Source organism: Chrysemys picta, chromosome 8 (assembly GCF_011386835.1).
Source record: "Chrysemys picta bellii isolate R12L10 chromosome 8, ASM1138683v2, whole genome shotgun sequence".
NCBI classification, from domain to species: domain Eukaryota; kingdom Metazoa; phylum Chordata; order Testudines; family Emydidae; genus Chrysemys; species Chrysemys picta.
Window position 1 is genome coordinate 29368634 of NC_088798.1, and position 14835 is coordinate 29383468.

At 43.8% G+C, this 14835-nt stretch overlaps 1 protein-coding gene across 7 annotated transcripts in view; it reads right to left on the reverse strand.

Annotated features, from left to right (window-relative positions):
* Window positions 1-14835, reverse strand: part of DDAH1 (dimethylarginine dimethylaminohydrolase 1) — a 168126-nt gene that overhangs the window by 20010 nt on the left and 133281 nt on the right. For all 7 annotated transcript variants that reach the window (XM_065554154.1, XM_065554157.1, XM_065554156.1 and 4 more), the window contains one exon: window positions 356-499. In XM_065554154.1, the coding sequence (XP_065410226.1) occupies window positions 356-499 (144 nt within the window). The remainder of the gene's footprint in view (window positions 1-355; window positions 500-14835) is intronic.

Consider the following 14835-nt stretch of genomic DNA (forward strand, 5'->3'; position numbering starts at 1 on the left):
TAGTTTCTTCCCCATATTATCTTGATGATTAGCCAGTCATTGGTAATAAATAGTAATACTTTGCATCTATACGTTGCTTTCCATCTGAAGATCTCAAAGTGTTTACAAACATTAATGAATGAATTCCCTGAATAATGCAGTGAGGAAGTATAATTATTCCCATTTTACACTAAGGGAACAACAGGAGGCGAAAGAGATTAAGTAATAAGGTCAGACAAAAATCAGTAGTGGAGCTGGAAATAATCATCTGATGTGTTTAATGTGTGTGCATGCACACATATGCGTGCACAGTACTGCGGTCCCATCCCAGGAGGTACTCACAGGAAGAGTCCCTAATTCGTAACTCTCCCTTTACCTTTGCACTTTCTGGATATTCCTCAGGGGCTCTGTGCAGCAAAACGTGGCCTTTGCCTGGAATGTTGAGATATATGCAGTTTGCTGCCGCGTCGTCAGGCACTGTCAATTTGTCATAGCGATGGTCACTCATCTGCTGCATGGTCTGTTGACAGAAGTGAAGCGGAGCTATTTAGAGGAAGTGCACTAGCTTTCCAAAATGAATGTACAAACGCAAACCTAGAAAAAGTAGCCGATTATGGTTTTGCAGGAGCGATTTCACTACATAACAAGTAAGGTTTCTTTTTATGTCCTAACTTCAAGTACAGGACCTCCTGGTATCAAGTAGAAATGAAGTCAAGCTGCCTAAACTCAGATCTAAATTTTGAAAACCCTTGTGGGATGACTCAACAGGAACCTCCCCCCACCACCCACAAAACCGTAGTCAGCAGCGTTTTCTCCTTAAGGGACATGGAGTGATTTTCAGGGGTGCTGAATATCCAAATCCTTGTTCACATCAATGGGAGTTACAGGTGCTCAGCATCCCTTAAGAACTGGCCATTTGTAAGGTCTATAAAAAGAAGTGAATTAAGTTAACATAAGCAGAAAAGTAACACTCCCCAGCATGGGTTCAGCAGCCTCCAAATTCTTCCCAAAGACATTTCTTCTGTCACCCAAACAGCCCCTCCTGGAGCTCTTCCACTAAGCACTTCTGCCCAGGGAGCCTGGGTTAACTCCTTGTTCCTCAGGGAACCACATAGGAGGTATCAACACTGCAGCTGGGAATGAGCTTTCCAGTCCAGGTACTTGTGCTAGCGGGACCTGAGCTAGTCAGCTACAAACAGCAGGGTGGGCATTGTGGCTTAGGCAGCAGCTTGGGCTCTCAAGCCCACCTGACCCCCTGGGTCTGAGCTCAGGCTGCCAGCCTAAGTCTCCACTGGAGCTGCAATGTCCACACCAGTGTTTTTAGCGTGCTAGCTCAAGCCTTGCTAGCGCGAGTCTGTTTACCTGGGCTGGGAGGCTTGCACCCAGTTATAGACATACCTGTAGCGATGCTTCAGAACAGTAGAGTTGGCAGCAGTTGCTCAGGACTTTTGATTTGGCTGCTTATAAATGTAGGGCAAATATGCAAAATTTGGATCTGGGTTGGGATTTCAAAGACTCACAGGGTTTGAGGGGGTAATTGTATCAAAAGGTTTTGGTTTAAGCCCCGTCTCTAGAATTACAGATGTAAAAAACAATTTGACGACTACGAGCCAGATTCACCACTGCATCACTCCAGCTTTTACCGACATAAAACTAGAGTTACAAAGTAATGAATGAGGCCCAAAGAAACTGCCCCAAACTCTGGCCTTACCCAAAAATTTTAAGCACACCCAAATATTCTAAATAAGTTATCCTCTTAATCACTGCATTTTGTGTCTTTGTACGTACTCCCAAATCTCGTTGCCCTTTCCTTGCTCTCCCACTGTACAATCTGGATCCCTTTGGCCAGGATCTACTGGCTCCTGATGAAGGAGAAACCACCAAATACACAGGGATCATGTGATGCATTTAGAAGAAAGACCCTGTGTTTAAACAACTCCCAGAAAGATCCTGTGAACAAAGAACTTAGGCCATATTCTGCTCTCAGACGCATTGGTATAAATCCAGAGAAGCCCCACTGACTTTAGAATTACCTCAGTGTAGTTAAGAGCACAATTTAGTCTATTACGTCTAGATGAATTTACATCTGAATGATTTATGAGGTCACCCGTGCTACTGCTCGTCAGTACAAAATGACACATGAAGTGAAGCACAGAAAGGATATTATTTAACGGTGTGCTGTAGAAAGCACCTAATACTTGCACACACCTCCGATAATTCCTTTGTCTGGGTACATTCTCCACACTGTAGTCTGACTCATACATATCCTGTGGAGAATATGAAACTGAAGTAAGGAATGTCATGCATTCCGGAGGAAGTGTTTATCTTACTCTCACTTCTTGTTTCTTCATCAGATAGGAAATTCTTCTGAATTTCCAAGGTTCCATCTACCTCCATAAAAGAGCTAACAGGTTTTGTTGGAATAAACAGCACTTTTATTGCACTGGATGCATTTTTATTCTTGAAGTCATTGTCTTTGCTTTCCTATTAACTTGCTTGTATTTAAGTTGCCATCATTTGTTTTTTAAAGTCTCACTGATACTGCAAACACTTCCCAGGTGTAGAGCCTACAATCACAAGTAGTCACAGGGACTGCTCATGATAGTAAGTAATAGGTGTCTGGAGGATAGGCCTTTACAGATCACACTCCATAGCGGTCTTTCCTCTGCAATTGATCTCTATAGACCCTATTTAAAGCAGTATATTTTTTACTAGGCCTGCATCGCACTATTGGTATCAGTACAGGAAGAACCAGTGCCTGGATACAGCAGGGTTTGAGACACTGGTGTTCTTCCATTCTTGGAGGAAAAGCAAAGAGAACCCTGTTATTGTAATTGTGTTGTAGCAATAGTTCACTTCTCGGGAACATATTGTGATTCATTGCAGAATACTTGCTTTAGAAGTTGCAAAATGGTATTTAATACAGAATGATGCAGAAACCATTCATACAGTATTCTTTTGACTTCTTTTACTGCGTAAAGGGCTTCAGATAGAAAATAATGAATATTGCACAATAACTTCAACGAGAGGGAAGTCCCTACGCTATAACAACAACAGGCACATGGGAGACTAAACAAAAGGACATTTTTGGATGGATTCCTCTCAAGACAAAATAATATAGAAGTAGTGACGGTGTTAATCCTAACACAGAGAAGAAAAGGAGAACGGGACTAACTAGAAATAACAAGAGCAAGCTTCCAAGAATCCAGCAGTGAAGGGGAGAATTATTTTAGTTAGCTAGTTCCTACGAAGGATAACATAATAATATGCTCTGTTAGGTGCCGGGCCCTTTGGAGATGCATACATTCTAGTATACAAACTAACCCCTTATCCCCACCGTTTTAAGATGGCGTGAAAGATCACATTTACAAATGTTTTAAGGTCTGGAAGGAAGTGTCTTTTTCCCCTCTGCAAAACTTACCTGGATTCTCTCTAGTCTCATTCTTTCTTACTATACTCTGCTCACTCATTCCAGAGTGGATTGCATTCCTACTCAAAACGTCCAGAACAGGTAATCAAGTGATCCATCCCATTGCCCATTCCCAACTTCTGGCAAACAGAGGCTAGGGACACCATCCCTGCCCATCGTGGCGAATGCCCATTGATGGACGTATCCTCCATGAATGTATCTAGTTCTTTTTTGAATCCTGTTATAGTCTTTTTTTATGTAGCCTGTTGTAAAACTGGGGCACCTGGCATTGGCCACTGTCAGAAGACAAGATACTGGGCTAGATGGACCTTTGGTCTGACCCAGTATGGCCGCTCTTATTTTCTTATGTAAAGCACTAGCGAAGTCAGTACAAACTAAAATATCATGCAGACAATGACTTGTTTATACTGCTCTATATACTATACATTGAATTGTAAGTACAATATTTATCTTCCAATTGATTTATTTTATAATTCTATGGTAAAAATGAGAAAGTAAGCAATTTTCCAGTAACTGTGTGCTGTGACACTTTTGTATTTTTATGTCTGATTTTGTAAGCAACTAGTTTTTAAGTGAGGTGAAACTTGGGGTACGCAAGACAAATCAGACTCCTGAAAGGGGTACAGTAGTCTGGAAAGGTTGAGAGCCACTGCTGGCTTACTCTGCCCCTGCCTATAGTTATTCAAACCCTACCGATGGAGACCCAAGGCTAGAGCAGGCAGCACAGCATGCGTAATCGTGTTTTGAACATATGCACAATTCTACTACAAGCAGTGTCTGAGTTTGGAGCCTTAGCTAAGTGGAGCTTGGGTAAAGCTTGGGAGAGCGCCACTATTCCCCTCTACCTTCCCCCCATGCAATTCCTACTACATCTAGATCTGCAGGCTGAAAAAAAAATTAAATCTCATTTCATGGAAGACGCATAAGCAATAGACCGACCTCTGCTGTACACTCTAAACCATCCCCATATAAAACAAGAAGTCTAATGGCCTTCAAATACAGCAAAAATACATTGATATCTTTTGGAAAAAAAGAGACAAGTCATTTCATCTAATTTGTGTATCAGACACCCAATTGGAAAGATCTTTTTAAAATTGCCTTATGTACCAAGATTGTAGCAGTCACGAAGCGAGTTTGTAGGAGTCTGGCTTTCTGCCCAGGAGCACTTGCATGACCAGTTATACTAGCAGCCAGGCATTTCCTGCATGCCTAGTTTTTCTGGGAATTCTCTCCAGCCTATAGAGGGTAATATTCACTGCACATTCTCTCAGCCCTTAGTCATGCTTTCCTTATATTGAAGTCATTCACATGGCCTAAAATGCCTTTTCTGTAGTGTTTTACAGCATGTCCTCAGCCAAACTGAGGTAATGGGTAAGCTAAATAACCCTAAATGTAAAACAGCAATACATGTGAAGGAGAAATGTCGACGAGTTTAAGCGATACTTTAAACATGTCTGGCATCCTTTAAAACAGTGTTGTGTTAGCTCTCTTATGATAATAGACCCCAGTGCATTCATAATAGACAGGCCCTTGTGCAGAGCCCCAGTGATTTCAGGGTTCCGCTCATGTAGAGTTCATTACAGGAGTGTCACAACAGTCAGCAGAAATGTCACACCCAAAGTGCCTTAACATCCCAAGGACCCTACAGACACACACAGTATACAGTGCATATGTGTACTAAACAGGAAGGAGAGCTGGCCAAAACTTCATCAAGCAGATGTGTTAGTCAAAAGCCTGAACACATTTCAGGTTTTTTTTTCTTTTTTGACAAAAGCCCGAAAAATAAATTTAGACAGACATTTTTGTTTTCTCTCTCACACACTCACACAGCAAAGCCAAGAGTTAGGAAATGCCAGAATTAAGGTTACTCATCCAACTCTAAATCAGCCCCCTTGGACTCCCACAGAACACATGCGTAGAATATACGCATATACATTCATATCACACAGGAAAGTCTGTGGCAGAGGAGGAATAGAATTGGCTCTTCTGGGTCCCAGTTCAGCACCTTCAACACAAGAGACCATCCTTTCTCTTCCTGCAACCCTGTCCATCCCATGCATTAAATGAGAAAGGAACCCTGTTCAATAAATGTGATAATGTAATTAAATATTGCATCATAATGCATATGGAGAAGGGGTTGAATTAAGGTTGCCAGTATAACATTAATTCCGGCATTTCCTAACATTTCAGTGCTTGATTTTGCAGCATCACTATTCTTTAAATGTAAGGTCTTTTTGTATGTAATTTTAGTTTTTGGTTTGTTTTTTTCTAAAAAGAAGAAAGAGAAATGGATGTTCCATCATGTGGAATGATATTGGTCTCCACAGGGGTCATCAGCAGGGATCCACAAAACAGACCTATCACTTGTGCTAAAGGAGTAACTGGCAGCAGCAGCTAGCTGCTATCCTCTATGTAGACCAGAGGTGGGCAAACTAGGGCCCGCGGGACCATCCTGCCCAGCCCCTGAGCTCCCGGCCGGGGAGGCTAGCCCTCCTGCCCCTCCCCTGCTGTCCTCCCTCCCCCACAGCCTCAGTGCACCGCGCTACCAGCGCTCTGACCCGCCACTTTTGCTGGGCAGTGTGGCTGGCTCCGGCCAGGTGGCGAGCTCCTGCTGGCTCTGAGTGGCATGGTAAGGGAGCGGGGAACAGGGGGGTTGAATATGGGGCAGGAGGTTCCAGGGGGCAGTCAGGGGACAGGGGGCGGTTGGATGTGGCAGAGGTTCTGGGGGGGTGGTGGTCAATGGACGGGGGGTTGGATAGGCATGGGAGTCCCAGGGGGCCTGTCAGGAGGTGAGGGTGTGGATAGGGGTTGGGGCAGTCAGGGGACAGGGAGCAGGTGGGGTTGGATGGGGGTGGGGTCCTGGGGGGGTGGTTAGGGGCAGGGGGTGGTCAGGGGACAAGGAGCAGGGGGGGCAGGATGGGTCAGGGGTTCTGGGGGGGGCCCGTCGGGGGCAGAAAGTGGGAGGGGGTGGATAGGGGGCGGGGATCAGGCTGTTTGGGGAGGCACAGCCTTCCCTACCCAGCCCTCCATACAGTTTCACAACCCCGATGTGGCCCTCGGGCCAAAAAGTTTGCCCACCCCTTATGTAGACTGACTGCTAGAACGGATGTTTACTATACAGTAACAGGATGTTAGGAATCAGGATCTCTGGGTTCTTCTTTTCCTACCCTTGAACGGAGTGTGGTCTAGGGGTACATACAGCACAGCCATGCACACAGATTTGTTATAAAATGCAGTGTAGGAAAATGGCTAATGGGTTTATCATATTAGAAACCTGGGTTCTAGTCACAGCTCTGCCAAAAGTGATTTTGTTTAACACCTCTGGGGGAAAAGGTACTTGCCTTCCTTCTAACGTAGGGCCTGAGGCCTTGTACTCAATAATAAGATGCCCCCATAATAACAAACAACAGAAACTGGTCAGGGGAAGAGCCAAGTCTAGAACTCTTTATCTCCTCCTTGGTCCCAGCCTAACTTCCCTTGGCCTAGGTCAAAGGGTATTTTGCAGTTGCTGCTTTGTCTGCGTATTGTCTGGAACTCTCTTTGTGACTCCGTGTATCCAAAAGCATGCTCAGTGCAGAGAGAATGGTCAGAAACGTTAGCAGTAGGCCTCTCACAAGCTCTGCAGAGCATCTGGAAATGGTGATTTCAGAGTCTTATACCTTGACCAAATTTGGGTGGATTTTCATGGAACAGCAGATGGCACTTCTCTGTCCCCAGAATCATTCTCTTACCAAATTTCAAGTTTCTGATCTAAAGTCTGGAGGTATCCGAACTCTTCAAAGATTCTGTAGGACAATATTTAAGATGGGATAGCAAAAATACCTAACACCTTGGGAATATCTAAACTGTTTTCACTGAAAGTTTCAAAAGGAATTCAAACCGAGGCAGAGAGCAAGCATGGAAAATTTCCATCCAAACCATTAAAGTTTGGCCACTAATAAGAGAAGATCATAATGGAAAAATATTGAGCAACGTTAACTATATGTGTCATGACGAACTCTGTCTCTCATGATGAAAATTACATCATTCTTCGGGTGGATGGTAACTAACAGCCAGAGATGTAGCAAGCTCAGCGATAGGCAACAACATCCAGGCTGGCTTGTCTGTGGACCTATGACCCTGCCTGAAGTGAAGAACCAGTTACATTAACTTGGAGGCTGCAGCAGACCTCTCACATAGTTAAACCATGAGAGAGCGGGAAGACTCTTGGCCAGTGCATTATAATAGGTGGGCGGAAGACGGGGAAGAAAAGGGAAGAGGAAAATTGTGGCCATCGCCATCCTGGAAACAATCTATTTTTATGAAAAGCACCAATGGATCTTTCTGTCCAGACAGACTGGAAGACCATGGTTTTTCAGGTTTGATCTGAAAGGCTGCCACCTCCCTTCACCTCAGTGTCAGATTTCATAGTACTCCATTAATGTACCTCCAGACAACTAGCAGAGATTTGAACAGGTGATTCCAAGGAGCCTAGATATTAAAAAAAAAACAAAAAACCCACAACGCTTAGAGCTCTAAGCCATATCCCAGTAGAGGACATACTTGTAAGACTGTTTCATTGTGGATGACTGCTTTACAGAAGTAGTACTATTTATATCCCTAAACCATGAGCCTTCAAATCACAGTTTCTTATATTTAAAGGAATAAATTGGCATTCTAGCATGTTCATTAGTTCTCTCTCTGGATTCACTCTACTGTTTCTAAAAACCTGGTAGAATGTTTTAGAGGAAATCTTGCATGATTTCCTAGTGAAGCAATAAATGAGAAGGGAAGAAACAAAGTTACCCGTTCTCCCAGCTGTGCATAGGCAAATCAATTGGTTGGATTAGACCCGCTTCAAACAAAGCTAGCTACTGTGTTGTCTTCCACTGTACCAATCTACCAATCTCCACCAGTACAGTGCTAGTATGGACAGGAATGGCATGCTAGCTCCAAAAGCCATTTTTATCTATGACTCCAGTGTCCAACCAAATAGCGGAGATAGGCTTCACTTGAAGTAACAAATAGTGCTGTGAAAAATCATGGGAATTAAGGTTCAGCACAAGGAGGTTTGGGACAATGAGAGTAGGCTTGGTGCATGGAGGAAACTGGGTCTTTTCCACAATAAGCTGCACCGAATCCTTGGTACTTGCCCTTCCACACAGATCAAAGTCCTAGTGAATAGCATAGAGGCTCTTTGAAATGCAGTGGTGAAGAATAAGGTGGAGAACAGCGGTGCCACATACCATGCAGGTAGAAGGATGGGGAGCGGGACCAGGAAAAACCAGAGACCCTGCCTGGATTTCATGATGTTCCGAGAGTCCCAAGATTCAGACATAGCACTAAACATGACGGCCAGGCTGTCTCAACAGGAGGAAGACGTGGTAGCCTCATATGGCATAAATTGTAGTAGAAATTCTCATTAGATGTTGAGACACCTCTTGGAATTTTGGAATAAAATACTAAAACCCTCCAAAGACACAGATAAGAACCCATGTGGGCAGTGTCTATTGTAGTTTGGACCTCACAAAAGAATAATTCTTGGATAAACTTGGTGTGTTACAGACAAAATATTGGAACCAAAACAGTGGGCAAGATGCCAAGCATCTAGCGTAGACAAGACCACTGTGAGATTGTCAAATACCTAACCACCATCTCCTACGCTTAGTGTTCTTAAGATCTAGGCTTTTGTTTTTAATTCCTACTGCATCCCTTCAGTCACGTATTCCACGTTGCCTCATTTTTAAAGAAGTCTCCCCTCCTGTTCATTCCATTACTAAACTTTTCCTAACTCTGGAAAGCCTTTACATCCTCACAAATTTAATTGGTAACATCTGATGCTCATTAGCACTGCTTCAAAGCACACCTGTGCTGCTTTACCTCCTTTAAACAACCTCGTACTAAGGTCACACTGATGTGACGCTATCAGCATTATAAAGGGGCTGATGCAGAAGGCAAGTACCTCTTGAGGAAGGGAAAAGGAAATGACTTAGATTTGCTGTTGTTTTTAATAAAGGAATCTAGACGACGAACATCCTGTCTTTTGGAACAGGAACTCACGGAGAGAAGGGAAGCCCCGAAAAATAAAGGAAAGCAAAGGAGCAGAAAAACAACAAAACGAAGTTCCTATTTACGGAAAGCAAGCTGACAACTCCCTCAATCATCGTAGCCTCTGTCTTTACTCTTATAGGCTGACAGGCTCCCTGTTGGTCACAAGTACATATTTAAAGGGGTCCCATACTTACCTTGTCTAGGACTTTAAAAAATAAAAAGTCTTGCAGTTCCCAATCATTCTACAGGTTAATTAGTATATCCAAGTGTATGTCCTCATGAAGACTAGATTCTACAGCAACTGGTACCTTATAATCCATAAAATCTACAGACAAATACAACTAAGTAAATTCAGTCACATACACTAAATTTAATACAACAGATATTTAAAAGACGTGTCTCTCAATTTTAAAGAGGTTCTAAATATTGTACTGTCTTAACTACTGGTGATTTTTTTTTTTTTAAGTAGTGTTCATTCTAGTACACCATGAGAGCCGAACCCTATGAGATGCTGAGTGCTCACACTTCCCAAAGCAGTGGGACACTAAAAGGAGTTGAAGATGCACAGTACCTTGTAAGATCAGGCTCAGAATCAATAACTATAAGCTAAAGAAAAGTCTTCAAGAAAAATCAGGCTGAATTCACACAATTTTATCAGCAAGGTTTAGAACAGCAGATGTCTCATGGAACTATTTTTTTCAAAGTTATATTTAGAAGCAGTTTGTCTGTTGTTCTCTCTGTTTCACGAAGCTCATTCTTCATTGCTACATTTATACAAAAGTCAGCATTCATCTGCACTTGCTGCTTATTCCCTACCTGAAGTCATCCTCTTTGGGCTGTTAATATTTGTAATCATTTCCACAGCAACCCACTGCAATATCGTAAATAGAGAATTATGACTTCATGTGGGGAATAAGAAGAGGCATAAGTGATTAATACTAAAGGAATAAGAGGCCCTGGGTTTTTTTTACGCAAAAGTTTTTATTACTAAAAAATGAGAGACTAGAAAGACAGTATTAGAAGATTTTTATCTAAATAAATTGTTCTTAATATTTTCCAGGAGATATCTGCTAGTCTAGCAGAATACAGAAGTATTAAGTTGCCACTTGGGGGCCCTGGTCTGCAGGCACTTTCCTAGCTATGAGTTATGTATTTCTTAGTATTTACACAATTGAGTGTAACTCTGCTATGGTGGTTGATAACAGTATTCTGCTTTTTAATAATGGCATTGCAGAAGCCCCTGCAGCTACACAGGAGTTGTGCACCTAATTCAAACAAAAGACACTAAACCATAAGAACCAGGGCAATTTTGTCAATGTTATAACAATTTACTCCGAAGTCTCTGAAAGCACTACTCTGAAATCTTGGCTTTGAATAAAGACCAAGAACCCAGTTGCTTGGTACAGACTTTTCTCTCTACTTCCTTCCTTACGTGAGGCTTTAACAAGTCTCTCCTGACCTGTACCAGAACTGTGCACTGAGCTGCTTTTGTAATAGCACTCTTCAGCAGGAGTTAAGATGATGAATGATCAATCCCACTCCCATGTACCGGTGAACTTATAGAATGGGAGAGTCAAGAATTAGACAAGCCAAAGATGTTATGAGCATCTTGTATTTAGGAAGGAAAGGATACTTCCAGAGTTCTTACTATTCCACTGCTACATATTCTAGGTTATATTCCTGGCTACCAAGAATTAGTTCTGAAGCACAGAGGTCAGTTGTTCCACATTCATTCTGAGTCCCTTTAGGGAAGAAACAGTTACAAGCTCAACTGCATTAAATCGTTGGCAGTCTCATCTTTGCAACCGTTTTGCAACCCCAGCAAGACCTCATCATGGAAGCAATATGACAGCTCTTTACACTGGTAGTTGATTTCATAAGAGAATGGATGGAGTGGGAAAACTTAATACAGTGAGCAGAACCCCAGACTGCCAGCACAAGGCATTAGACACTGCTCCAGGAGGAGAAGTGGGTCAAGTGGCTTGACATCAGCGTTTACTTTACCAGTCTTATGATAACAAACCTTGTCCATGCGGAGTGTCTATTTTGGATCAGGACTCAGTTCAGCGAGTGGTGGCATGACGCAGTATCAGGATCTTGACGTAAATGACTTGAGAATGATACCTTTTACTAAATCTATGTGACTTTGGCCTGATGCTACAGAGTCTACACAGAGGGCAGCCTAAATCCCTGTGGACAAGAACATCGCTATTAGCTTGTGGAGGTTGCCAAAAAATACAGTAGGACCATTTGCTGGCATATGTTTGACATTGCCAAGGCTGTGGTTGGGAGCACTGTGTGTAGCAATGAAGTTGTAAGGAACTGCCAACAGGTGTCCAAAGAGAGAGTTGAAAGGGCTTGAACACAAGTGAGTTTCCCTCTGCCACTGGAACTCCACCAATAAAACTCACTTACTCAGTCTCTGCCCATCACAGAAAGCACAGAAGTTTGTCATGTGGGAAGTTCTGCTATTTCACTGTGATGCAGTCCTGCAGAGTTACAGATCCTCTAAGCCAGTGGTTCTCAAAATGGGGGTCTGCAGACCATGTCTAAGGGGTCCATGAAAGACGTAAGACTGAAACCTGACTGAACAGAATTCAACTATATATACAGACAATAGATTTCCAAAGGGGTCTGCATCTCCATTGGAAATTTTTTAGGGGTCTGCAAATGAAAAAAAGGTTGAAAAGGGAGGGGGACCGAAGGAGCACATAAAAGGAATTAACTAGGCCTCTGTTTCTGCACTGATCCTGCCTAGCAATTGTTCCAATGGCTAATGAGATCTTACACCATGATAATACTCCTCACACCTCAATGCCAAGGCACACACTAGCAAAGGGCCTGAATCAGCACCACTGAAGGCAAGTTCTCATTGACCTCAGTAGCAAAGGATCAGGCCCAAAAGATATGGGGGGGAGGGGTGGATGGCAGGCAGGGGCAATATATAGGGTGAAATCCTGGGCCTCCTGAAGGGGAAAAAGACCTTGCTTTTCCTTTCTTGATCCCCTTGACAGCTACAACACATATTCAATATACATACTATAAAACAGGATTGAAAGAAATGCATGCTGAAAATAGCGCAGGGCAGAACGAGGAGACGGCTAATACTTCGGCTGTAGTAGACTTCAGGCAATGACAGATTTTGCAGTTAATTTCTACCACTCCTTTTTCATCCAATTTCTTATAGTCTCACTTTCCACTTGTAGCCCAAGTAACCATGGTCTATATTTTACAGAGCCTGAAGAAGATCTCATGGTCAAAATGTCACTTCTGATTTATTGTCTGCTTCTAGCATGTGTTTTATTATCCTAAGGCAGGGGCAGGCAAACTTTTTGGCCCGAGGGCCACATCGGGGTTGCAAAACTGTAAGGAGGGCTGGGTCGGGAAGGTTGTGCCACCCCAAACAGCCTAGCCCCCACCCCCATCTGACCCCCTCCCACTTCCCACCCCCTGACTGCCCCCCTTAGAACCCCCGACCCATCCAACCCTCCAACCCCCGCTCCTTGTCCCCTGACCACCCCCTCCCAAGACCCCCTGACCCTAACCACCCCCCAGGACCTCACCCCCTATCCAAGACCCCAAGACCCCCTGCTCCCTGTCCCCTGACTGCCCCGACCCCTATCCCCCCTGCCCCAACAGGCCCCCTGGGACTCCCACGCCTATCCAACACTCCCGTCCCCTGACCGCCCCCCCAGAACCTCCGCCCCATCCAATTGCTCCCTGTCCCCTGACTGCCCCCCAGGACCTCCTGTCCCTGGCCCCTTACCATGCCGCTCAGAGCGGCACGTCTGGCAGCCGCGCCACCCGGCCAGAGCCAGGAGCATCCCTGCCGCCCAGAGCGCTGCCCACGAGGCAGTGTAGCTGCGGTGGAGGGGGAACAGCCGGGGAGGGGCTGGGGTAGCCTCCCCAGCCTGGAGCTCAGGGGCTGTGCAGGACGGTCCCGTGGGCCAGATGTGGCCCGTAGTTTGCCCACCTCTGTCCTAAAGCCTGTACAGCCATTTCATAATTCACATGCAGCACTACACACAAGCAGGACTATGGTTATGATAAATTATAGTATGCTACACTGAAGTGGTTTAATTAATGAATTTTAAAGAGTTGCCAAAATACATGTTTTACAATACAAAACCCAGAAAAAGATACTGTCCCTCCAACAAGATCGTTGCTAGAGGTATAAAGTATCCAGTATGAAATGGCAGCATAGCACAGCTCAACAGGTCACTTTCCAACTAACAAAAAATAAGCCACTTTATTTGCTAACCTTTGCATCCTTAACTCAAATACAACCAGATGCACTGTCAGAGATGCTCAAAGACAGCTCAATCATTTTGCCTGCTGGATTGGATTTCGAGAGTGAAAAAGAGTGCTTTAAAAGTAAACCATCAAGATAAAAAAAATGGCATTCAGGGCTGTCATAGCTAGGCACTTAAGTAGGAGCCCAGGGGACTACCTTGCCCTTCACCAATATGGATACAAGAGGAGTAGCTGATGACTGTGCTATGCAGTGCCATGTATCAGATGGAATCATCTAGCCCTTAAAAAGCAAGAAGTAGCTTTTAGCTCTGGGTGTCAGTTACCTGTGAAGACCACAGTGGCAACTTTACTGCGAGACTGAAGTAAGGATATTCTAGGTGTAGGAGCAGGATTTTATATTTGTACTACAAGAATTAAATGTATGGATTTGATCATCCTGCCAGCCACCCTTTTTGAATAGCAGAAAGGAATGACCCTCTGGGACATTGGTAGAAATGCATCTGACAGACTGCCAGTGTCTCTACTGATGTTAAGGCAGGGACAGACCAGGACAATCCTTATGACTGATTATGGTCACCCTTTTGTTTTAGGATAAGTTATAATGTCTACTATGGTTTCCTATATGTATTATAAATTAGGCACTCTAGTTAAATATATGTGAAGTATGAGAGGGGTAGCCGTGTTAGTCTGGATCTGTAAAAAGCAACAGAGAGTCCTGTGGCACCTTTAAGACTAACAGATGTATTGGAGCACAAGCTTTCGTGGGTGCATCCGACAAAGTGGGCATTCACCCACGAAAGCTTATGCTCCAGTACATCTGTTAGTCTTAAAGGTGCCACAGGACCCTCTGTTGCTAGTTAAATATACATTTCTTTGTTTTAAGGTTTAGTCAGTAAGAGACAGGATCTTGTATTGTGTCTATGTTAAGGAGATTAGAGGAATGTTGAAGGCCCGGGCCACAATGTGAACTGTTTTGATTACAAGATTTAGTAATTAAGGAGTAACCGGTCACAAAGTAACACAGCAAAATCCATAGACTTGAACAGAGAAAAAAGACTATAAGAACAGGGTGCTTTGCCATGGGACTTTGGGTTCATCTCGCCACAACTCCAGGAGCATTGGATCATGACCGACAGAAGGGG